Below are 27,583 nucleotides of genomic sequence, written 5' to 3' on the forward strand. Positions count from 1 at the left end.
TCTTGAAGTTATTAAAAACCACAGTTCACTTATAAAATTTATTTGCAAAATGACATCACCTAATCGCATGTATATAATGGGGAATCGTCCCATTTCAACTGTAATATAAATACCTCCGTCTTCCGCGTACATTTCTTTGAATAAAAGAAAATGTCTCAACTTCAGGGTTACGCGTATCGCACTGACATATCCGACAAGAAATATTTCTGGTGCTCACATGATTTTATCTCTATAGATTTCTACACATAATTTAATTACGTTGATTGCCAAAATTCTAGTATTATAATGAAGTAATGACAACATTCGCATCGCGACAGCAACGAATACCTAATATTGTTTTAGCTTACGTTAACTCATATTTCTTAAATTTAATGTTCAAAATGAATTTATATATTCACGAAACGTGGAATATAAATGTACATTTTCCAATAAATATAACAAAAATCTATGATATTAAATAAAATATTCTTCTTCTTCTAGTGCCTCTTCAGTCTTGAAGGTTGGCCGCTAACTTCGAATATTAACTAACTAGTAGCTAACTTTATGGAAGAGTCAAATAAAATATTAAAAACGAAAAATTACATAAAACTTATTATTGAAAGGAGTCCCTTTAGGCAAGGTTCCGAAGATACTGGCAGCGTTCCCTCTTTGAATAGCTTAACTAACTATCTTAAAATAACTGTCCATAAACAAATATCTAAATCTCTATAAGGCCGTAATTATAATTTCTATAGCACGATAAATTCCGGAATGGAAGGGAAACAACCATGGATTTTCAGATCAAGAGGTGCCATCATCATACCATATCTATCTGGCAATCCTCAACCGCACGCTTTTGTTTCTGCCTTATACTTCCTCGTCGTGCAATGGTCTACATGTGCCGGCAACGCGTCCGTGATTTCTCTGGTGTTGCGGACGCAACACAAGAGAAATCAGTGACCTATTTCCCCTATCATAGACATCCTTTTTACACTAAATTCAGTTATTTATGTTATGATATTTTGCTGCGTAAAATTGCTGTTATAGTTACGTTGAAATATAATATATACAATTTTTTTTAAATAAATTCTAATAAAAGTACAGATATACATTTATGTTAGATTTAATAGTACAAAGAATCAAAATTCACTGTCACTCATGACGTGCGCGGGTGGACTTGTATCTGCAGATGTACCATCATTTATAAACACGCGGCCTTTGTTATTTGATTGATCAGAAAAATAAACAATTCATCAAACAATGATCAACTATAAAATAACTGCTAAAGATCTATGTTTTGGGACGTACAATTACTCAAACGATGGATACTTGAGCGGGAATTTACAGTGAAAGAATGACTCACATTTCTCCACATGAGACAGAAGAATGAACCGCAGATAAAAAAGTAAGAAAAAACAAATGAGAGCGTAAAAGAGAGAATTTTTTCGTTTCAAAAAAATAATAATAACATTTCTTAATCTTTTGAGGTAACTGTTAAATGTACCGTTCAATCATTATCAAGTACTTAACGGATGTAATTAATAAATCGTTTGAATATTACAGACCCTTACAAAATGCAGTTCCAGGATTTTATGCGAATATTACTATCTCCACTCTTGAGCCACGTAGCATAGATGTTCTTCCTGTTAGAGACGTTATTATATAGACAAAAGGAGTAAGACCCATGGCATAGCTATTCACGTAAAGCAAGGTTAATCGAGTCGTTGCACTTGTCCACGTCACTGAGCCAAATGGGATGCCAAGCTACGTCGTTAGCTACGAAAATAATCCGAGATAACTACGTAATGCCATCAAATTTAATTACTTGGCCTGGGGTTTCTTTTTCAATATTTTAAAACAACAAATGTGATTCTTTACACATGTTTTATTCTTACAACAAGGTACCTCTACGTTTATATTAATCAGTCGTAGTGGTTTGATTTTGTGAAAATGGACGCGTATTTTTTTTTCACAAAGTAAAGATATCTTTGCACAGATGTAACATAAGAAAGAAAGAAGGATATCCCACATTTTACACCTATTTATAGGTTGGATTCCATAAAACAATACAATTTCAATGCTGAATAAAATCATATTTTACAACAACATTGTGTGCTCAATTCGCACTAGGCTAGAGTAAGACCTAGTAACTCCTGTCTTGGGCTCCGAGCCCGTCGGTGTAAGAGCTGACGATGATATTATATGTCTTATTAAACGAGGCAAATACACAAATTAGTTGTACAGGAATTAAAAAAAACTAGAAGGTGTAGAACTAACCCATCTTTTACTCTTTATAATTAACGTCCTGCTACGCCGTAGCAGCTCGTAGCTACGGCAGTGATTATATTGAAGGTTATAGTGTAATCGCTACAAGTTTTTCTTTAATTTTGATGAAAATGATTGGTTAATACATCTAAAACAAGATCTAATTAAAAATAACCTTAAGTTATTTTACTTCAGGTAAAATATACATACATATTCTTTTCGTTTGTGGTTTCTACAAATGTGGTTACTTACCTATTTTTGCTAAATGTAAGAAAGAAGAAAAAGAAACGTCTAAACACTTTATTTGTTTTGAGTAAAAAGACCTGAAATATTCCAGTTTTTGGCCAAAACATTACTGATAGATTACATCCGTAGAATACCGCCTTCTTCTTATATTTCTCAAACGTGAAAAATGACGATGTGTTTTGTATTAGTGCAATGGAAACCCACGTTTATCTAAAATGCTTACATAACTGACATGTATTTTGTTTGTATTAATTTGTAAATTAAGGCAAAGCAACGTCAAGGGCTGTCACCAGGAGTGATGTTCATAACATAAGTTCCTTTAATCGTTTACATTCGACTGTGGACCTTGTTGAACGGTGTTAGGTTATTGAGTGGGTATTTTGAGAGGTGTTCGGGCGTCGAGTAGATCTGTAACGAGTGCGCGCTGGCAGCTGGCCCACCGCCGCCGCCACCGCCGCGAAGCTTATAAAAGAGGGCGCCTCTCTGCTCCCACGCCCGGCTCACAGCGACTTCGAAGCTGTCCTCATGGGGCACACTAACCTTCCTTACTATAATAAATAAATACTAATAATTTTATGTTATAAGTGTTCGGGACCAAGTGAATAGTGATACGGTAAGTTTCGTTGCAAGTTTGTGATGGTGCTATCAAAACGGAACTGTGGCCTGTGCATTGTGTTTGAGTTCAGTGTTGCCCGCCGATAGAGACGCGGCCTTGGATTTGAGCAATAAATGGATGTTTCTAGTGCGAATTATATATCTGATATAAAATTAATCATTATAACTTTAGCGTACGTGAATTACTTTGTAAGAAAATAGAACAGCGATATTCACAATAAAATCCAGGGTTGCCATATGTAAATAAATGTGCATAACGGTACAATATCTTTAAAATAATACTAAATAATTGATTTTAAAATAATGGCCTTAATTTGCCAAATACTTTATTTATGCAATAAATAAGCTCTCACAACTGTGTTACTCTAAAATTTTAAGAGAACACAAAAAACAAAATGGTGGTTTTCAAACCATAACTATAATAAGAAATGTCACAAAAGATCAGTTTTCTCAATGTAAAGCCAATAATATAAAATTTTAAGGTATGTTAATGATAGTACGAAGTAAGTACTAATTGCAAAAAATATCGCTATAATATTCTTAAAAATAATAAAATTGGGTACATTTAGGTTACAGAAATTTGAGAGCTTATTTTGTTATTATAATAGTGATATTTATACAAATAAAATATTTATTAATTAAATATGAATAAAAACAAAATAGCCGCAGATAACTGCTTTTGTATACTTATGCACAAAAAATATTTTAATTTACTTTATTACGTTTTTCATAATTTTATGCTCATATACTATATAAAATCATCGTGTTATGTTTTCTTAGTGTTTTGCATGATTTTATACTTAATCATGATTTTATACGTAACTAACATGTCTGTGAAATTATATTTTCATGTTAAAAGGACATAAATATAATCCTAAACCAATATACCCTGAACATATAAATACAAGCTTAATGTTCCTAATGTTTTTTTTTTTTTACTTTAACAATTATGGGTTATATTCTTTTAAGAGTTTAATTTTTTATAAGAGCAAAGTGAAACACCACACGTCGATGCAATATCTAGACTGAATTTATTATACATATTTGCCAACATATTTACGCGAATATTCAAACTCAAGGAAACTGAAAATTATTACGACACGCTTGTAATAAGGAAATGAGAGATTTGTCTAAATCAGAATTCGAACATATTTTTTTTTAATATAACACCGGCAATGTATTTGTAGTTATGATTTAAGCTTAAACAAACACATAGATATTCTAGGAAATGCATAAAGGAAAACATCTAGGAGAGCTGGTTAACTTTCGAGGAAATTATGATTGCATACGCTGTACTAACCTATTAAATAATATGCGATAGCAAACGTTTAATCGCATTATTACCTGAAATGTATCTTAATTTATAAATCCAGTTTTAATTATTAGCTACGGTAGATAAATATGGTAAAAGAAATTAACCAAAACTATAACTTTTTTTAAACCTTACCTATCAACTAACCAGTGAATGTCCTAGTCAAAATAGTACTAAACGATAAGTCCATACCAAATTAAGGTTAGTTAAATTTTCTCTAGATATGTGAAGCTTAAATAGAAAAATAAAAACCGGTATAAATTATTCAGGCGGAAACGATAAAGTACAACAATTAGTTTACAACAGTACGGCAACAGTAATTTGTAGTTGTAATACAATCATCACTCAACATTGATTACTCAACTCGATTAGGTTCCTAAATCAATAGCTATCGCATACCAACTCCGCACGTGTATTTAGAATTTGGCTGCGAAAAGTTCACTCAGCCTTTCATATCAATCCAATACAACACCTAAATCCCTCGCGCGGACGGCCAACTTTAGACCTGCCAAAGCAGATGGTTACGACACACTCAAGTACTATTCTATTTCGATTATTACCTTCGCCTGTTTTATTTCTAGATGACGAATCGCCTTACGAATATATTATGCGATAGTGGTTACAGCGTGCGTACGCACCGACGTACCGACATACATCTCCTCGTTACATTATCAAGGAATTTTAAAAGCATTTCTCCACGTATTCAATATTCAGCACACCGGCCGTCGGCGTATTTCTAGTTAAACTCGATCAAAAGTTCATCTTAGATCAACTATTATAGATGATGGAGTTTTATTTATTATCTTTGTTTCGTAAAAGAATAGAAAAAGAATTTGTAGTTTTAAAATCAATTTATTTTTATCCATTGTATTTTTCCGTGTTGCCTTGGAAATTGATTGAATTTAAAATATTGATTAGGAATTAATGCATAAAATAGTAAAAATAGTAAAGTTTCTTGTTAAATTCTTTCAGAAATGTATAGAAATTAGCTTAAAACGTGATACATTAGCGATTTTGTTGTGATCAAAATCTGTTATTCTAGGGGGTCGTCAGTCAATGATCTAGGCTAAATCTAGGAGGGAGGTTGTGTCAACATGGTCCAATTTTTTAATCCATATCTTTTTTGATCCATAGGCATTTTAAGCAATTTAATATTTAGCAAAAGTATGTATGTATATACTATATACTATTTTTTAATTTTTAAATTTCAATTTTTTTCGATTCAAAGTGGGAGGAAGTTTCCCGTCCCACGGCTCCCGCATGCCCCAATTTGAGGCCATTTCATTTTTAGGGTTCCGTACCTCATAGGAAGAAAACGGAACACTTATAGGATCACATAGTTGTCCGTCCGTCTGTCTGTCAAGACCCTTTTTCTCAAAAACGCGTGAAGGTATCAACCTGGAATTTATTAAGATATTATTCCTGTTATCAAAGTGATGGTAATCGTTTTAAAATTTGTGTTATCATATGCATCAATTACGTTGAGTCATACTTACTTGAAATCACAAGTCTAAAAGTGTTTAAAGGAATTTGCACCATATTAACGCTATAACAACTACAAAATTACGTAAAAAGTATACGTAATTGATAATTATTTTATAAATAAAACGAGCTAATGTTAAATATTATGAGCATGGAGATATGTGGATTAGTACGCAGTCTGGCTAATGTTTTTTTTAATCGATCGTTAATGTCGTTAAACGTAATCCTTTACTACAAATGTCTGTATTGAATTAACGGTAACTGCTCACTCGATTCCAATAAAACAATTAACCTCCTTTGTATTTTTATAACATTACTGGCCAGTAACAATAGATTTTTTTCTTTGTGTTGTGTTCAGTGTTTCATTTCTAAAATAAATAAATTAATGTTAGCAGAATTGTCTCAACCTCAGTTCATTCGGTTTTAATATAATAGTCTCCGTTTTTCGTTGCTATGCTAATGTACACGCATGTAACAGTGAAAACAAAACAACTTGTTTTATTTTACATCAACCTTATTTCTATATAGGATTCGATAGAATCGTAGATTCGTAGACCCGTAGATCCGTAGACCTAGATGCGTAACTATAATACTTGCGACCACTTATAACGTAGTTCACCATTCGGCCAATGACAGTAATCTTTTACGTATAACGTAATGTCATAAAGTCTTTTTGGTGTTATAAAATATGCGTAAAAAACAAAATGCTCTCGCTCCTAGTCTGGACAACTTTGGTATATTTGATTTTACAAACCAAGTAAACAAACTCAACTGATGCTTGAAAGGTTTTGATGTTACACTTAATGAAGCAATGTTTTTCCAAATTTAAAAATGTAATTGAAGACAGAATAATTTTAACTAAGAGAGTTTTTAAATAAAAAGTTGTTTTTGCGTTTGCACGTAGCATTAGTGTTTGATTTCATACCTACATTTTTATTCGGGCCACCGAAATAGCTGTTAACATTGGCATTCAGCTGTTTCCCTGTCATTTTCTATTTTCTCTCTCTAAATATAATAACATCGGTACAACACAAGGCTGACATTTTTCTTTAGTCGCCGGGAGATCGTTAGTTAGAATATACTTTCAACTGTGTCATAAAACTCAAGATTAATGTTTTTAAAATTTTAAAATTGGAATGTCATGCATAAAATCATCAATTGTCGCTGGCGTTTTTTTTTTCTAATAGTTATAATTGTAAACATGAAACCTTAACCTTATGACGCAAGAGTACCGATCTGACTTTGATTGAACCTAACCGTGTGTTTCCACAGCCTTCTCATGCCTAGAAATTAAGATAATATATTTTCGGATAGGTAATTTGGCAGTGTGATACCACGGTAAAATTGATTTAAGATTGCAATTGTCTGAAGTCACAAACCTACATATGGAATATATTTAATCTTGAAATGCAGTCAAGTAAATTATAACAAAAAAAAATATCACAAAACCTTGCAAGACATTGCAATATACGTAAAACAAAAGTAAAACAAAGATAATCTTTATCAATCATAAATTAGTAAAAACGTAAATGTGTATAAATCTTATTCGGATGTCTTTTAAAAAAAATAAAGGTGAACACAAACAACGTTGTATATAATAATTAGCAACTAGATCTACTATCGTATTCGTAAGCGAAAAAGACATATTTTAAGGTAATCAATAGCTTATAAATCCATTTATAGCTTCTCACCAATAAAAAGCTATTATTCAGATTATGTGTTGTTAAGCTGAACTTGACAAAGTATCTTCTTTAAATTTAAGATAATATTTACGAATACACAACACTGAATAAAAGCTGTTTTGCATCGCTTTTTTTAGTTGGCAACCCTACCTATTTGTTAAAAACAAATAAAATAATTAAATCCTTTGTGTATTATAAAAATATAGATTTTATGATAAAAAATTGTAAACGAAAGATGATTGTTCTTGTTAATCACTTTAATTCAGCACGGGTCGTTGATCTTCAGATAAGCGTTGTAATCGGCCAAGGACCGAGAAATAAGGTTCACGCACAAACAACGACGTAACTAGGCTTGCAAAAACAAAAGCAATTACTGATGTTTCTAAATAATGAGAGTTTATACTTGACCTCAACCGCCTTGTACGTAGCCATATAGTTTCACCAATGTTTTTAAATATAAACAAATCGTAATTGCATTCGTTTTTCTTATTACTTTCCATTAGATGAAAATAAAGATAGGAAAAAATATTTCCAGTCCAATTCTCTTGTGTCCAATTCGAAAGAAAAGCAAGTCGCTAGCGAATGGAACTTTCAGAACGACAAATACAAAGACCTGCATGTCTTTTATGTCTCTACAATGTCCAATGCTGCGAGTAGTAGAGTCACATTAAAAGAAGTGCTTTAAACATAATTTAAGTTTATATGATAACACTAAATTTATAGAACTGCATTAACAATATGTCCTAAGACTAAGCTACCCAATAAATTGTAAAGATTTTTACAGAAAGGAAACTTTAATTTAATCTTTAATTGTCTTTATGTTAAACTATGGGTACTCGTGTTTTGTTTTCACTAATTTTTCCGACTTCGATTATCACGAGAAGTACTTGACTAATTAAAACAAATTTTTACATATAGCAATACTTCATTCCTACAACTTCGCTACGAAAGTGTATCTGGAGAAATTTGAAATGTATAAATAATTAAAAAAAAATCATTTATAGTTGAGAGTCATATTGTCATTTTAAACAGACTATGACGAACGATACAAAAATATTTATCCACATAGATCAGTGTCACAAAGTATTCAAGCTTTGCCAGCAACTAGCTCCAATGTCGAAGCGTCGCGTCGCCGTCGGCCACGCTCCAAATAAACATTCAGGAGATGATAATCACCTGAGAAAATATCAAACCAACTTTTCTAGAACACCTCACGTTTATTTTCAAATAGTACCAGTTCATTTATACTTAAAATAATAAACTACCATTTTTATTACCCACAATAAATACAAATTACATTTCTCAATATAAAGTAGATTAGAAAATAAACATAAATACAAAATCCAAAAGAATTCAAATCTAAAGGGTTTCAAAACATTTTAATCCAGTATAATGGCACTTCCTTATGGTTTCACCCAATTTGTTATCCCATAAAAATCCCATATCTATGGTCATTATTATGCTAAAAATTACCAGGGGTCGCGTAGATGAATTTAATTACCATCACGAAAATGCAGCTTTTAATGGTAAATTAATTATCTCATATTTTATGAAAATAAACAAGTCTTTCTGTGGACGATCTAAATATAGTTTTCAAGACAATTCTTCTCGAATTAGAACTTCGAAAGGAAAAAAGTTTGAAAGCAATAAATTTTAAAGAATGTATCTAGTGGTCCAAACAAATATCGCATATTTGTATAGTGGCGGCAGCTCGACCCGGGCAGCGCCTGCTATAAAAAGATCATCATAGATCGGCGGACGATGGCGGCTGCGCGACATGCAACCCTGGACTCGGCTATACCATCGAGTACTGTTGCCAAAATAATTAAAGAAATCTCCGTCGTGTCCCTCCGCCGCGCCCGCGCCGCTCTAAAATCGTCGCTCTTTGCCCGGGAGTCGCTACTCGGGGCGCGGCGGGAAAACATCTCCCGCGTCACTCTTATTTCTTCTTTCCTTCTCGCAGCTGTCGAAAAAAAATTATTCAGTAAGTCCCTAATTTAAAATCCATAAAACAATTTTACCGTGAGTGAATTAATAATTGCAGTGAAATAAAGTGCTATATACGGTTTATTAAATTTAGTGGTAGTAAATAAGAGTGATAAAGTGTTACATAACCCAAAGAAAATTATGTAGCTGGTTCTAAATTTTAAAAATACCGCACTTTCTAGGCGCCTGTGGCACAAAAATAGCATTACGTCACGTGGTATAATTTCAACCTATAGAATTGCTCCACATTTATTGGACATCATAAATTATATTCGTAATGCTACAGTTATATTCCTTCGTCCATTTTTCTAATATTTGTATTTTAGTAACTGCGCTTTAAGCTCGTTATTTAATTTCTTTTTTATGCACGTTTTGACGAAAAAAGATATTAGTTTGATTTAACTCATTCTTGACCCTTGTAATAGGTGGCGCTATGAGCAACGATTTTTACAACGTCAGTCTATGAAAAAATGACGGCTGGATTAGATACGTGTTCGTGTAGTTTATGATATTTACGAGAAAAAGTATTTGCTTAGTACAAAATTTAGTCTTTATTTTATAAATTAAGGTTAAGGCTTTTTTATTTAAGTGAATTATTAGAGGAGACAACACCCTCTCATGTGTTACAAAATTTGGTGAGTTTGCAATGGTTAAGTCAAACGGTGCAAAGTATATAGGAAATCGCTCGTTATCCTTTTTAGTTCCTGTCCTATATTTAATTCTTCAAACATTCAAATCGTCTACAAGTGTGTTTATTGTTTAATATATGTAGCGCAACCCAAAGTAAAAAACTTATCATAAAAATAAATTTCGGAGATAGGCAAAACTTAAAAGAGGTTAAATAATTTAATACGCATAAACCTAAATTGATACCATTTTCCAAAAAAAAAAGCAACTACGCAAGTAAAAAAACAATGGCAACATAACCTACAAAGCCTTCAATCGAGTAGACAATGATGACTTGTCATTTCTAACCTAAATTCTTTTACATTTTAGAACTGACGGCAACGTAGAAATTCCACCATGGAGGACGCTCACACGAAATCCGTGGATGAAGTCTTAGGATACTTTGGCACAGATCCAGATAAAGGCCTGACTCCTGATCAAATTAAGAGGAACCAAGACAAATATGGGCCAAATGGTAAGTTCTTTGTTTACTTCATATTATTGCGTTCTTTTATAGAATAAACCACTCAGAGCAGATTAGTTATGTTATCTGATGTTTTATATGTCAGGAGTAATGTGATTTTTTGTCTTATTAGTAAAATTGAGTTGTAAACAATAAAGAAACCATTAAGGTTAAATTAACACTAACCTGCTAACTAATGACCTTACAATAGCTTACAGAAGTATTTTAATTCTCTTAATTACTCAAATTCACATGTTTACTTTGATGAGTTTTTGGAAAACTCTCCATCGGATTGTTATGACCATTACTAAGGATACATTATAAGTAAAAATAGCAGTTTACTTCTGAAGCAAACTCTTTTACACTTAAAGAAAGAGTTTTAAGTAAAATATTGTTTAAGTGGTAAAGAAAAATACAATTTAGGTGTAAAAAATGTGGCCGACGGATATAACATTGACCTCGGATATTCATAGACATAATTTTTTTTAAACACAATTATAAATTGAGTTAAACACTATTTAAATAAAAACCTTAAGATGATAAGTTTTTAATACAATAAACATTGTTTCTTTTATGTCCTTCATATCTTACAAATATTATAAAAAGGAATGTTTAGATGGAGGGATGGATAAATGTTTGTTACAAGGTATCTACAATGAAGAACACATAGGCTACTGATTGTTTCTTTTTTTAATCCCACTCTGATGGAGATTGTGGGCAACAGCTAGTTCCTTATAAAAGATAATAAGTTACATTTTGTTAATAATCTTTTATTTCAACTTTTAGGTTGCTTATTTTTCTGCATATCATTAATTTAGTTAGTACATGTTTGTGTGTCTGTTCCTCACTGCCCTGAAAGGAAATCACATTATTCCCTTGAATGTAATGTTGGTACAGCCCGTCAGTTGTATATCTTGTTCAAGTGAATTTCTAAACAAGCACAATATCTTCTATTTTGCCTTTTGTAGGTAAATCATGTTTTTCATTTGCACTATTCAAAAAAATTTAATTTTAATTCTAGGAAACCAATATGTTTATTTGAATTTTCTTTCTTATCGAAAATAGTTTTTTAAAGTAATTCAAGTTGTCTGCAGTAATGAAAATTTTTGGATATCTCATTGTTGCAATTTTCCTGTAATCTCCTGTCTTGCCCAGCCGCATTGTGGAATGGTCTATCCTCAGTGGTAATTCCAAACCAGTGTGACTTAGGGACCTCAAAGTAAGCATCACTCTTCTTCAAAAGTCAACAATGCATCTGACGTTCCTCTAGTGTTGTGGGCGTTGTTCAGCTCAGTACTCCCGCTGCTAGTTTGCCTCCAACTCTGATTTAAAAAAAATTGATCATAATATTAGTTTCATTATATTCTCACTAATGGACATAATATATCTAATTTTAAAAGTCGTTTTCCTATTAGTCTTACTTTACATTAAATTTGATACTTTAAATTTTCTTTGAAACCTTCCGTAGCTTATCCAACCAACAAATAACTTTTCTTCCTCTCTTTTATTTCATATTTCAAAAATTTTATTTGTATATTATAGCTAAGTAATTCAATAGGAAAATTTGCGATCGCTAGGTTTTATTGCTGTTGTATGCCAAGCAATTATGAGGACAGGACATTTTTATTGAACTCCCGTTCTCTAATGCCATTTTTTCAGACCAACTTTTATGAGCTGTCTCTATTTCCATCAGCAAATAATTCATCTTTGTAAATGAATTCATGTCGTAAGAAAAAAATGTATTGTCTATGGATTTTCGTAAAAAAAAAATAGACGGGTTTATTTATAGCACGTCGATAAGTGGGCGTCAATAGTCCGTGTGCCCTTGCTCCTTGGAGCGTGCACGGGGCGCCAATACCTATCACCTCGACACCCCTTACACCTCGCTTATTTATAAAACCTCTCAACTATATTATGTGAAAAACAGACAATTTATTACCACTCTCGTCGGTCAGTCGCTTATTACAAATTACTAAATCTAAATTAAAAATGGTTGGGCACTGTGAGTTGAAATTATTATGAAAAAGGAGATCGGACGAAAATATTAACGACTAATAAAAGAATCGTAAATATTGTATTTAATTCATTTTAGCAATTAATTTACCGTTAATAAATTGTTATTACCCCACTTTAGGTTTCAACTACAAAAGGGGATTTGTATCCCTTTCGTTCTCTTAAGAATAAACAGAGATAACAAAATATTTATGTAGGGGAATCTATGGTAAGGTGACCGTTCCGCTGATTTCGTGTTCTTTTAGTAAATATAAATTAAAAAAAAAAACTCAGGAAAGATTCTTAGCTTCACTAATTCTTTTTGCTTAGGGCTTTATTAAAATTTTAAACTTCGATATTGCCTGATTTTTAGAATGATTTAGGATTGTGAATGTATAGAGCCAAAAGAGATGTACCAAGGATGACCTACATTCTATGTAGGAAATCTATAATCTTTATCTATGCTTATCTCTTTAGGTCACGAACCTACATACTATGCCTAAAACATCACTATAGATACGTTTCCTTTTTTATGTGTGAATGTTAATCGACATAATTACAGAGACACGATGAAATTTCTCTGTAGAAAGTAATTCATGATTAACTCCCTAAGATATATTGTTGTCCTTGTTTATCCCCATTAGAATGAGCAAGACGATATGTTTTTTGACAGTGGAAAGACAAAGTAATTATTAGTTTTTAGTGAAATAAAAATCTTAAACACACTGTCATAAAATCATCATCTCAGTTTGGAGATGTCTCTGTGAAAAATAAACGTTATTTTATGCAAGTCAAATATTTGCGGAGAAAATAAAACTGCGCGTGAACGCAAACAAGATATTAAAATGCAACTGTGATAAAAAACTGACGCCTCGGCTTGCATTACCAATGTGTAAACTTAAGTTTGTTACTAAACGCTCTGTTTAATAAACGATAAGCTAAATCTTAAGAACAACTACGATAACAGACTCCGTTCCCAGTCATCTTTTATATCGTATACGTTACTTTAAAGTTGGTTAAACTCTACAAAATCGCTAATTAGCAGTGAGTTAATGACAAGTTGAACAGTATCTTACCGCGCCACGTCGTACGGATTTGTGCTTACATTCCAGTAATAACTTTGAAAATTGAATTTCTTTTAAGTGATAATGATTTTTCCAAGAATAGTAGAATAAATAGGACTAGTAGACTCCTTCTCATCGTGTGGTCTTCCTTATCCTATGTGATGCGATGCACCGGCGGAATTACAAAAAAATCGTAATTAGTGTTGTTCTATGTGTTATTCTAGGCTATGTTCTAAATCTATGCCAGATCCATGCAATCGTTCTAGAGATATCTTCTATCAAACATCCCATCGATCTATCCAAACTGTCGCATTTATAATAAGTAAGATTGTTAATTTGCTCTTTTTCCAATACTGTTATTTTTGGTTCTATGAATAAAATAAATCCCTACAGTGTATTTTCAGTTCAAACAGACGTCCGCTATTGATCTATGAATAATTAGACACCAAAACTGTTAATATCGATGTTTATTTACAACAGCAGTAGCATTAGATGTCTGATAGTTTGCATCGGCACATCGCGTTCGCGTCACTTCGCCACCGAGCCGGTCACAATACGGAACACTTCAAACCAGAATAGATTCGGCCGAAACAAACCGCTCCCAGATCAATATCCCGACGCTTTGATGTTGAACGCCGAACATTCGACTGTTTACATATTAACTCCCTTAATGCAATCATATTAACATACTTTTTCACATTCATTAAGCATTTGAAAGCTTTAAACGTTAAATTAAATAACGCTGTGAATTGAAATTTTACAACAAATAATTTTAGCTTAGGGAATATTTTTTTTTTTTAATTTGGGCAACCTACTTCTATAAGCGAGAAATATGTAGCAGTCCCTTGGACTCTCTTTTATCCAAGTTTGACTGTATGTCGACCATGAAGATGTTCAATGGAAATTTATCAATGTTGTATTTCCTATGTTTTTGTATACGAACGACGATCGCTAAACTTCGAAATACATCGACCCTGTAACTATGGATTTTAGTTGATCATAGTTAAATGCTTTAAAACGTTTTCTCTGTAGCGCACAGGTTTGTTAAATACTGTTATTTATATCAACAATTTATGTTTTAGTAACAAGTGCAAAAATATAACGCTTTGTTACTTTATTAAACAAACTTTCATATAAATTAGTGAATTTTACAATTATAAACAATATATATTTTGTAGTGAATTATAACTGAAAATTGGCTAACAACTGGTAGTTTTTAATTTATATAACAGCTGTTATTGGCCATGTGTTCTTTGAGTTGTCGAACGCGATATGCGCGATAAGTTATTCTTCGCCTCTGAATCACTACACGTTTACATACTAATTGTATGCAAGTATGTAATTTTATTACTACGGTTATTTTAAATATAATTATTGAATGAACACGTTATTAGAACAATGTATGCCTTTATTACTCTTTAAGACTATTACTAAAACATCATTAGGGAAAAGTAATAGACTAAGCTAAATAATTTGCACAACGGTAAAGTTTTGGTACGCTCTAGTTTCCGAAGATGAGGTTTCTAGGTGAAGACCATCATAATTTTTTGCATATTTGCAATAAGTTGTGCTTTACATAAGGTCTACAATGTTTAGTATTGCTCCACACACCCCTATAATAATAATATTACTATTTTAGCCTATCTTTGAAGTATCACAGATAGTAACAAGATGTTATGCAAGTAGTGACCTGTACAAGATAATAAGGTATATCGAGGATGTCGGACAATTGATGTGCATTAAAAATTGTTAGAGCTGTAGGTAGTGGTTGAGAAGTGCGAGAGTGCATTAAGCAGTTAATGGGCAGTGCTCTGAGCGTTGAGGAGCGTGCAGGAGGCGCCCGGGAATGTTGACGCGCGGTGAGCTCAGCGTACAGACTAAAATATAATATAGATGGCCACCAGCGGCCGGTTTATTTTGGACTGCCGACGTTGGCGGCTTGCGTCTACAAATGCGGCAGACGCGCTATCTTCTACCACTATTATATATTTATTTAATAAATATTCTCATAGCCAACGATTATTTCAGCGCTCCCCGAGCTTCAATTGATTTTATTTATTCCGTTCTCAAATTTAATAAGTCACTTTATTATTGGCAGAAAGAATTAAATTTAGCAACTCGTTTGATCTGTTGGTAATAAATTAAACATAAAAGTGCAGTAGTGGGCACAAAATTTATTATTAATTATAATTATAATAGCTGTAGTAGTAGCTGCTCTTGTCTGGAAATATGTGTGGGAAGAAGAGGATGCAATTTACACGAACGCACATAAATCAAACTTGTGCTCACTTTTATTCTTTATGTGCAGTATTAGACTATATCTACATACAGCATACATACAACGTTAAACTGTTGAAGCTGAAAATAAAAAATAGCACAATATAATGGCATCCTGTCACGTTTAGAACGTTAAAACAGATAGCATTTGCCTACATTGATTAGGTTAAGAAGACGTGAGAACTTATTTATCAATCTAAGTGTCCAAGAACTCAAACTAATCGTATCTTTAAGCCAAAACTCCTAAGCATTTCATGAATTTTAAAACTAGAAGAAAAACAAGTAGTTTTATACACACTTTGATACATTTTTAAATAGCTCATTTGTTTGCAATGTAATTTATTCAGTCAAACAGTTCGCCGGCAAGGGCGCGCCGCGGCAAACTTTTAGTTCAATGTTATTACCGGCCACCTGTAGACGCGGTTACAACTAAATCGATTTCTTTCCTAATCCATTCCTCGTAAATTATATGCTCGAATTGAATAAACAATTGTCACACAACTAAAACATTCATCTAAACGAATCATTCCGTTTTAGAAACGATGTCTTCTCTTGATTATTTAAGGGCGCAACAGAAACGTTAACTGGATATAATCATCATATTGGAGATTTCTAAATAATCACCTGTTACCGTATTGTGACGCAAACGATCAGATGCCAACTGAATGTGTTATCGTTGCTTTGACTAATTGCTAACATTCGTCTCGGCGCGGCAGCGGCGGTCGGCCTCACTGTACGCAAATAGTCTATACGATTGACTTAGCGCACGTTGCCTGATTACACACGTCTATTGAGACCTAGAGAGGTAGCAGTTAAACCGTTTTATAAGGCCCCCGCGAACGTGATCGCCCGCGCCGCGCACGCCCGTAATGCGGACAAACATTTGCTAAACACGCGGAAATTAACGACGCAAACGTAATCCCATTGTTGATAATTACACACGAAATCTTCGTAGAACACGTATTTTCCGTATTCTATATCTATCTTACATTAAATCGATAGAAAATTTCAATTTATTTAATCTAAAGTAAATTTATACGTCAAGTTGCGATCGAATGAATCAAGTACAATACACTACGCTCATCCCGTATAGCACCTGGAGTAGATTTACAAAGTGTCGTGATTACGTCAAAGACATACACGTAGCGAGGTCAGTGTACAGAGTGCGTGTGGGTCACGCACGTCACGGACAGACGTGGCCCAATGTGGCCGCTGCTCGATTAATTAACATACAAAAACCACACGACACGTCAATATCCTTCTGAGAGCAACATCTTTATTCAAATAGCCGCTCGCCAAAGGTTGAGAAAGAGACGTCCTGTTGCCCTTGACGATATCGTACATGTTTACTCTAACACAAACCACATCGTAACTAAATTCAACAAAAAATTAACACATTAACACAAATGTCTTATCTGTTTAGATAAATCATGTATTTAATTAATTCCTTTGTTTTAACATTTATACAAATTATGTAAAATCAAAACGGAAAATATATGGTAATAGAAATATCAAGTGTGTAGATAAGTCAGTGTCGACAACACTCTAATATTATATTATTTGTACAACAACGAATCTCAAGATTATTCAAAGTACACGAGACCATTCAATACGTCACAAAATACGTAGCGTTCGCTGTCGATACAAAGAGGTTTACTAATGATGTCATAACCGCTGTATTGTTAGAATCTTGTAACTTTGAAGGCAGTAGATGTTATTCAGCATATACAAATGTAGTCAATGTACGTGTATTTATGTGAGAGCGTAACTGCCGAGATAGATTGCATGCATGCTCTGACTGGTTTATCGTCTCTAAAATTTATTCCTTTGATGTTTTATTCAAACCTCTAATTACGGTGCTTTTCTGTTTTCAGAACTGCCTGCTGAAGAAGGTAAGCGAGATAATCATTTCACATATCGATTTGCGTTACACTAAAGATTACAATCCCCCCACGTCCATCCGCTTTTCGCTCTAAAAGTAGTGTAACAAGTAATATTTCTAGAGCAAAATTTAAAATTGTAATTTTACATTCATGGTATAAATGTTTCTATCCTTGTAGTCATATCTTTCAAGTCAATAACTCACGTGGTATTAAATAACAAATAAATATCAGCAACGCACAATTTAATATCCACTAAATCAGATATCAGTTTATTTATAGTATGTTTCAATTACATAGCTACCAAGTTTACGGTTTGTGGAGCGTTACAATTACATAATATCTTGACCTGATTTAATTTTCCGCTCTCATCGACGATTACGTCAACTTAGAAGCCTTCTAAACGTCTTCTTTAACCACCAAGACTCCGATTTATATTTTATAAATAATTTTAATTCATAGGCAAAAGTATATGGCAGCTAGTTCTGGAGCAATTCGATGACCTCTTAGTGAAGATTTTGTTGTTAGCCGCTATTATTTCCTTCGTAAGTATTAACGAGAACACTAAATTGTGCATATGTATTTAAACGTTTTTTCAACATGATCTATAAAGTTATATTTTTCTTCTAGGTTTTAGCTTTATTTGAAGAACACGAAGACGCATTCTCAGCCTTCGTAGAACCATTCGTTATTTTATTAATTCTTATTGCTAACGCTGTTGTAGGAGTATGGCAGGTGAGATATTTATAATATACTTTAATGAAATAAGGTTCAATTAAATATTCGATTGTATTTTTGTAGGTTGCAAGTTCTAATATATTGAAATCTTTCCAGGAACGAAACGCAGAATCTGCCATCGAAGCGTTAAAAGAATACGAACCCGAAATGGGTAAAGTTGTTAGAGGAGATAAATCCGGCGTACAGAAAATCCGAGCAAAGGAAATCGTGCCCGGCGATATTGTTGAAGTATCCGTCGGTGACAAAATTCCCGCCGATATCCGCCTTATCAAAATCTATTCCACCACCATCCGTATCGACCAGTCTATCCTGACTGGTGAATCGGTCTCCGTCATTAAACACACGGATGCCATTCCAGACCCCCGCGCTGTAAATCAGGACAAGAAGAACATCCTTTTCTCTGGTACAAATGTCGCTGCTGGTAAAGCCCGCGGTATCGTTATCGGTACCGGCCTCAACACTGCCATCGGTAAGATCCGCACAGAAATGTCGGAGACCGAGGAGATCAAGACACCGCTGCAGCAAAAACTCGATGAGTTCGGCGAGCAGTTGTCTAAAGTCATCTCCGTCATCTGCGTTGCCGTCTGGGCTATCAACATCGGACACTTCAACGACCCCGCCCATGGTGGAAGCTGGATTAAGGGTGCTGTGTACTACTTCAAAATTGCCGTCGCTCTGGCCGTCGCCGCCATTCCTGAGGGTCTGCCCGCTGTGATCACCACTTGTCTCGCCTTGGGTACGAGAAGAATGGCCAAGAAGAACGCCATCGTCAGATCCCTGCCCTCCGTGGAAACCCTGGGTTGCACATCCGTTATCTGCTCAGACAAGACCGGTACATTGACAACTAACCAAATGTCCGTTTCCCGTATGTTCATCTTCGAGAAAATTGAGGGCGGTGACAGCAACTTCCTAGAGTTCGAGATCACCGGATCCACCTACGAGCCCATCGGCGACGTTTACCTGAAAGGACAAAAAGTTAAAGCCTCCGAATTCGATGCTCTCCATGAATTGGCCACTATTTGCGTTATGTGCAATGACTCCGCTATCGATTTCAACGAATTCAAGCAAGCCTTCGAGAAAGTAGGCGAGGCCACCGAGACCGCCCTTATCGTGCTCGCCGAGAAGATGAATCCCTTCAACGTCCCCAAGACCGGCCTCGACCGCCGCTCGTCAGCCATCGTCGTCCGCCAGGAGATCGAAACCAAATGGAAGAAGGAGTTCACCCTCGAATTCTCTCGTGACAGGAAATCTATGTCGACATACTGCACACCCCTCAAGCCTTCCCGTCTCGGCAATGGACCCAAACTCTTCGTTAAGGGAGCGCCCGAAGGCGTGCTCGACCGTTGCAGTCACGCTCGTGTCGGAACTAACAAGGTGGCTCTTAGCAGCACCCTGAAGAACCGCATCCTGGAACTCACCCGTCAATACGGTACCGGCCGCGACACTCTGCGCTGCCTCGCCCTCGCCACCGCCGACAACCCGATGAAACCCGACGACATGGACCTCGGCGACTCCTCCAAATTCTACACCTACGAAGTCAACCTCACCTTCGTCGGTGTCGTGGGCATGTTGGACCCTCCTCGCAAGGAAGTGTTCGACTCTATCGTCCGTTGCCGCGCCGCTGGTATCCGTGTAATCGTCATCACCGGTGACAACAAGGCCACCGCTGAGGCTATCTGCAGGTAACGATATCGCAATTTACCTATTACTAATTTCTATTTATAAGGTCGATGTAAGTTACATTTTCCTTTTTGTAGACGTATCGGTGTGTTCGGAGAGGATGAGGATACTTTCGGTAAATCTTACTCTGGACGCGAGTTTGACGACTTGCCCGTGTCGGAGCAGCGCGCAGCGTGCGCCAAGGCTCGCCTCTTCTCCCGTGTAGAACCTGCGCATAAATCCAAGATCGTTGAATACCTGCAGAGCATGAACGAAATCTCCGCTATGGTGAGTACCACAAAAATATGACATTGTGTCATCGACCGAATGATAACATTAAATATTAGTGCATTACAGTGTTGAGAACTTGGTATTTACACCACACTACATTGTACAACATAAATATAAAGACCCGTTATCAGTTAATCGTTCCTTAATACGTTTTATTTTTACTCTAAAACATTTTACGATTAAAAGACACATCAATAACTTAATATCAATAAACGATAAGGTAAACATAATCGTCCAGATTGTATTGACTTTTTAAATATCATTAATGTAGAGGAATCAAATTTATGTTATCCATATTACCCTTGTGTAGAAAACATCAAAGAGAAATCTGACTTAATGATTCTGAGCAACTAATGGAAAATAAATATAGATTATACAAAACGTAATTCACAACACAATTTCGTTCGTATGATATTTATGCATCGAATAAATTTCTCAATATTTATTGCACTGCCAACAATATTTTTAGGTGGGAGTATTGGCTGGTGTTATTTGATGTTTACATATTATAGCAACCGTTGAGAATGCTTTCCAAATTGTTTACGCGAGTCGGCGAGCCGGCCGGTACTGTTTATAAACTGTTGCAGTCGCTTCTATCAAGACATTATTCTCTATTACGATAACACAACATTTACTTAAATGCCCTAATATTAAGATATTGTTATTATAAAATTGTCATCCCGAACAAATTTATGATACGAATCAACAATTTAAACGGTTCCACTTGATTGATATTTTAACGTATAATGTCGTCTTAACATCCTACCAAAATGTCATTAAAACCAGTCTTGTCGTTTAGAAACGCACAGAATACAAACAAATATAGATTTATTTATACAGAAGATTTAAAGTAAGCGTAAAATGTTACCCACTAAAACCACTTTGGTAGCAATCTTTACTCGGAGGTGCGACTGGCGAGGCTCGGGGATCTCCGGTAGAACGAAACGTTGCAAAACATAACTAAACGTATCCAATGCTATTTCAGACTGGTGACGGTGTGAATGATGCGCCCGCGCTGAAGAAGGCCGAGATCGGTATTGCTATGGGTTCAGGAACCGCCGTCGCCAAATCCGCCGCTGAGATGGTGCTCGCTGACGACAACTTCTCATCCATCGTTGCTGCCGTTGAGGAAGGTATGCCAATTTACAATCATACAAGAATAACTTGTAATATTTTCCATAATTCCGTTAAGTATTATAAAAAACATATGATTTACTTTATATCCACATATCTCACCATATGTAGAATGTTGTTTTAAAAAAATGATTGTTAAGATAAAATATTATCATCAGCACGAAGTCATCAAATAAGACATGATATTAAACTGTTCATTAGAATGTTTGAAATACTAAATATCCGCAATGACCAGGTCGTGCTATCTACAACAACATGAAGCAGTTCATCCGCTACCTGATCTCCTCCAACATCGGTGAGGTGGTGTCCATCTTCTTGACCGCGGCGCTCGGTCTGCCCGAAGCTCTGATCCCTGTACAGCTGCTGTGGGTCAACCTGGTCACTGACGGTCTGCCCGCCACCGCCCTCGGCTTCAACCCCCCTGACCTCGACATCATGGACAAGCCCCCGCGCAAGGCTGACGAGGGTCTCATCTCTGGATGGTTGTTCTTCAGGTTTGTCTTCTACTCTGTTTTGTATGAAGAAAATAATGTAAAAAATCTATGTTTATGTTATATTTAGTTGGTTGTAAGAAATGAGTAATGAATTTGAAAAGACTTGTAGAAAAAGTTTGTGACTTTTTAAATATTATCGTTTGTCGCGTTAACTATTTTCTTATATTACACAAAGAATAAAAAAATATATGAATGTTGTATAACTTGAACCGAGATCATTATCTACGTAACATGGTTACGACACAACTTTCAAGTATTACATAAAATTAACAACTGAAGTGTCAGTATATAAAATATCTCTAAATAAATTGAAGCTTGAAGATTTAACTCAATTGATACAGACTTATTCTATCTCGTTATTGAAATTATTTCTTTTTATTTTCCTACTTTGATTTTCTGATTTGAAAAATTCTTGACAATTGCTATACCAACCTCGCTCCTTCAAATTTTGTTGGTACAATTGACATGTTGGTGACATAACCAGGTACATGGCAATCGGAGGCTACGTCGGTATGGCGACAGTCGGCGCGGCTTCCTGGTGGTTCATGTACTCCCCGTACGGACCTCAGATGACCTACTGGCAGCTCACTCACCACCTGCAGTGCCTCAGCGGAGGAGATGAATTCAAGGTAACATCTCTAATTATCAGTCTTTAGTATTTATTAACTACAATCAATTGATTTATATGTAATCTTATGTTTTGATTATTCTAAAAATCCTTATAATGTGAAACTTTGTATTTATTACAGTTATGTGTAACATAAGTCTAGCACAGTCAGTGTTACATTGTCAGTTGTTGTGGTTTGTATGTATTTATGTAATTTGTTATTGAAAATTTGTATTATGAATGTTGCAGGGCATCGACTGCAAGATCTTCACAGACCCCCACCCAATGACAATGGCGCTGTCCGTGCTGGTGACAATTGAGATGTTGAACGCAATGAACAGTCTCTCTGAAAACCAGTCCCTGGTGACGATGCCGCCCTGGTCCAACATGTGGCTCGTCGGCTCCATGGCGCTGTCCTTCACCCTGCACTTCGTTATTCTATACGTCGAGGTCCTCTCGGTGAGTCACTTTATCAAATAGTGAGCCTGCAAATCTTAGCATTGTAATAGCCACTTTCATGTTTTACATAACTCAAAATCATATAAACAAACAAAAATGCCTCAAGGAAGGCAAAAACTGTAATAAATTCTTGTATTAATTATCCACTTGAAATAAAAGTAACAAATATATGTGTTGTGTGCGCGTGCGCAGGCGGTGTTCCAAGTGACCCCGCTGTCGGTGGACGAGTGGGTGACGGTGATGAAGTTCTCCATCCCCGTGGTGCTGCTGGACGAGGTGCTCAAGTTCGTCGCGCGCAAGATCTCCGACGGTAATGCGAGCTCGCTGCAGCACTGGCTCGACGGCATGCAATGGATTGTGCTCATGTGGGCCGTCTTCTTTGGCATCATCCTCTACGGACCCATATAAGCTGGCCCGCCCTCACCGCCGTGACGTCACCGACCCCCCCAAACCCGTTTGATTCATAACTTAATACCCCCCTACCCACCCCCATTTCTGCGCTACCCACTTACCATTGTTTGTTTCATACCAAACACTGTTTATTGCAACATGAGATTTATCACAAAATTGTCTAAAATTAATTTTAATCGTCGCAACAGATTGTTTAAAGATTTTACGTTATTATTTTGATATATTATTATTTTGTTGAAAAATTTCAACGCGTTATTTATTATTTATAATTTTTATTACTGGAAATATTGTCAGTACAGTTATTTTAGACATGACCGCAAACATAAACTTATAACGGCCATTATTACCTTATGACAATGTTACACAATTATTTAAAAAAATATGTGTTTGTGTGATATCTCATGTTGTATAGGTATATGTGTGTGAGAGTGAGTGGGTGGGTGGCGCGGAAGCCGCTGTGGAAACCAAGGAACTATGAGCGCGGCTCACCACAGCATCTAACCGTTTGAATGCTAATCCCGGAGCACAAGTGTGTGAAGTGATGTTAGTGCACGTGTTCGCGTTTGGACCACTGAGGAGCGCGGCGATACAGCGACAGAACATTGTAATGGCGGTGCTACTTGATACGACAGCGCTCGCGACGGCGCTCATACAACCTCTAACTTAAGTTTTGTAGCGGTCTCTCATAGATTTATATCTAACTGAGGTTTGCATTTTGCTCGTGCGAGACAATAAATTAATTTTCTTAAAACTTCATAGCCCTTGTACTATGTTATCTTTCGTGTATATAACGCGATGAGCGGCTGTGAAGACCATCCTATTATACGGAACATCAAATTTTCTATTGGTTATAACAAGGTTTATTAAAGGCTGTAAGTTTACAAATGTTATTTAATGAGTTTCTTTAGACGATGAAATGTTTGTCTAATTCTACTGTAACAAACTCGCACACAGCTCAGTACCTTGTCCTTGTGGACTGCAGACATATTTAACTTACTTTTAATAAAGATTTCAATGCATATATAATATGAACACTATGACATCAGAAATCTTATTAAAAAAGATCAATTGTCATGACTTCATGATGAGGAAAGAGTTGTCATTCGTCAACTAAATGTCAATGCGATGCCATATTTTTCTAATGAATTAATAATAGCAGTTAATTAAAAAAAATTAAAAGCGTTGAAAATATAAAAACAATATTGAACGTACCTTCTACAAGTTTTAACAGAAATTGGCCAATATTACCATTGCATGACCGTTTGAATTCAAGTTGGTTGCACAAAACAGAACAACCATAGAGTAAATTTTTGATTTAATTTATAACAACAGCCTATATATGTATTGAAGTCTTTGTACTATACCTAGTAATGTGCATTGTTAGCATATAGTAATTTATTGTAAGTGTATGGTTAGGCTCAGCGGTTACTTTTTTTACTTTATTTTTTTTCTACAATTTTCTGCTTCTCGTGTCCTTTTACTTGTGGTCGCTTGTTAACATACCAGAATGCACTTTATTCCATTTTTTTTTCTCATCGCCTTTTTCTGAACGGACAGTGTTCTGCGAATGCTGGTTTGTATGCCTAATTCTAACTTTTGTTTTTTTTTTTGACTAATTTAATGAATGTGTTATGCGTTATAACTTATGTACATTGTTCGGAACATTTGCAAATAAATCTGTGTCTCGTTATTTTTTAAAATTCTTACAATTTAGCCGTGTTCTATATATTATAATTGTGGAATATTTAATGGAGTAATTTATGGAAGCAATATACTTAGTCATTGTACAAACACAATAACGAATAGTTAATCTTTTTATAGATTTGTTCTATAAAGAAAAAAAATATAATAGTTAAAAATATTCGGTAGCGTTGGGAATAATCACTACAACTTAATTGGACTTAGAAAAATTTAATCAATGGAGACATAATATTATCGTAAGTTTTACAAAATTGTAACAACTTAATTTGTCCGTTTTATTTAGAGTTAAGGTACAAGTCCGTACATACATAAGTCTTTTTTTTAATGATAAGATTGTGCATGTTTGAGATGCATGCTCTCTCAGAGAGAGTGCAGTTTATTTGATTGGATTTGATTTGAGACAAATAATGTTTAAGATAAATATTAATGTATGTAATTATAAAGTTACATTGAAGCCATCGAACACACATACACATACACCGACACTGCACAATGAAGGGCATGCTCAAAATTTGTTATGAACATCCTCTACCCCTCCGACTCTCGTATACCAAAATGTAGTGAACACAAACAGTTAAACATCCTCCCTTTGATTTACGTTAATTAAACTATCGAACCAAACGTTTGTTATTTTCCTTTTTTTCACAATATAAAACAACCTTCCATTCTATTTTTAAATGACATGCACACTCCTCGATTTGGAAAAAAAACAGGTATGAATTCCGCACAATTTACTAACCTTTATGTTGTTTTATTTTTCCTGCTAACACTACTAAAAAGTTTTGCAAGCTTAATGATAAATTGCTATTTGATATCTTAATTCGATTTATATGAAAAATACGTAATGTACGTATATATAAAAATGAAAAAAATTAATAAATTGGTTTATATAAAACGACACCAAATAAAACGAAACATTGTTCACTTGGAAAGTGTAGGCAATCGTTTCGCTCTATTCGGGCAGTCGTGTTGCAAAACTTATCAAATGGGCACAAATTGGGGACGAGTGCCTCCCTCCCCCTCCTGTCTCCGTCCCGCATGCACTAACGTGGTGTTGTCTGCCCCCCAGCCCAGCCGACGTGGAAGCTGTAAGCGCCGGGAGTCGCCGTAGCACCGCACGCATATATTCCATGAACACTCATTGTTTGTTGTGATCCCGCAGTGAAAAACTACACATAAAATATAACTCGGAGACTTTCGTGATCTCTCCGCACAGAGTAAGTTCGGTTGGCGGCGTTCGAGCGTGCACCACACTAACGGTAACATTGTTTTACAGCGAACGAGGTGGTCGTTGACAAGTGGTAACCGACCCACCATCGATCGATCAGTACATAGTCCCTCTGCCACTCGGACCGCCCCCGACTCCCGATATTACCATTGGCTTTTAGTTTCTGCGAAAGTTGACTCGGGAGCCCGCCGCCGCAGCTGCGATCACCAGAGCGGACGTGTTCATAACGTGTATATACAGTATACTTAGGAGGTTTAATCAATCGTTTTTGTTAAATTACGTTGTTTTTTCAAAGACTACATGGTGCCCGTCGACAGAAGCAGTGCGATAAACTATTGTGTACTTAAGTTGACAGCATGCTATTAATTTATTATTATATTTTTATGTTATTTCTAGTTTGCTTATCTAGAGTCGAATCTATACTTCTATTAGTGCTGACGCCTCGACGAGCAATATGGTGTCTGTAAGGGAAGGATATACTTATTATCCAGTGTTCGGGACCCAATAGGTCCAAAAAATTAAACATACCTGTACATTTTAATGTATTATTGTTTTGTACAATAAATCGTTATAAAATTACTAGTGTTTTTTTAAAACTCAAACCCTATATCTTACTATTATGAATTGCGAATGTTTAGATAGATGTTTGAAGGTATCCTCAGAATGGCTGAACGGGTCTCGATGAAATTTGGCATACATATACAATATAGTCTAAGAGAACACTTAGGATAGTGTTTCTTTTTGTAATTCTGCGCGGGCGACAGCTAGTACATGTATAAATTACAGAACGTAAATACTATGAAATGATGATTCATAACAATGAATAATAGCTACTTGCTGCTATAAAATCAGTGTTTTAACATTTAGTTGAAAATAAATTAATACAATCAACGGTCCTAAAAATACTTGGAAATCTGTGAATAGCGCCATTTTTAAATATTATATTTCATCA

The 27,583-nt window shown here is 35.2% G+C and overlaps 1 protein-coding gene across 5 annotated transcripts; it reads left to right on the forward strand.

The window, feature by feature from the left end:
• The first annotated feature begins 2,971 nt into the window (after positions 1–2,971).
• SERCA (ATPase sarcoplasmic/endoplasmic reticulum Ca2+ transporting SERCA) lies at positions 2,972–27,183 on the forward strand. 5 transcript variants are annotated; one of them, XM_013325051.1, is made up of 13 exons: positions 9,457–9,565; positions 10,564–10,708; positions 17,904–17,921; positions 18,372–18,454; positions 18,540–18,644; positions 18,744–20,329; positions 20,405–20,594; positions 21,583–21,730; positions 21,967–22,225; positions 22,710–22,854; positions 23,082–23,291; positions 23,484–23,601; positions 26,473–27,183. In XM_013325051.1, exons 2-13 carry the CDS (start codon positions 10,591–10,593, stop codon positions 26,493–26,495), a joined length of 3,003 nt encoding a protein of 1,000 aa, XP_013180505.1. In that variant the 5' UTR covers positions 9,457–9,565; positions 10,564–10,590; the 3' UTR covers positions 26,496–27,183. The 5 variants fall into 5 exon arrangements, with proteins under 5 accessions (XP_013180502.1, XP_013180505.1, XP_013180504.1 ...); XM_013325050.1 differs by having other exon boundaries at positions 26,680–27,183; XM_013325048.1 differs by lacking the exons at positions 9,457–9,565; positions 26,473–27,183 and adding an exon at positions 2,972–3,103 and having other exon boundaries at positions 23,484–26,024.
• Positions 27,184–27,583: the final 400 nt, after the last annotated feature.

This window comes from Papilio xuthus, unplaced genomic scaffold, assembly GCF_000836235.2.
Source record: "Papilio xuthus unplaced genomic scaffold, Pxut_1.1 DF824888.1, whole genome shotgun sequence".
NCBI classification, from domain to species: Eukaryota; Metazoa; Arthropoda; class Insecta; order Lepidoptera; family Papilionidae; genus Papilio; species Papilio xuthus.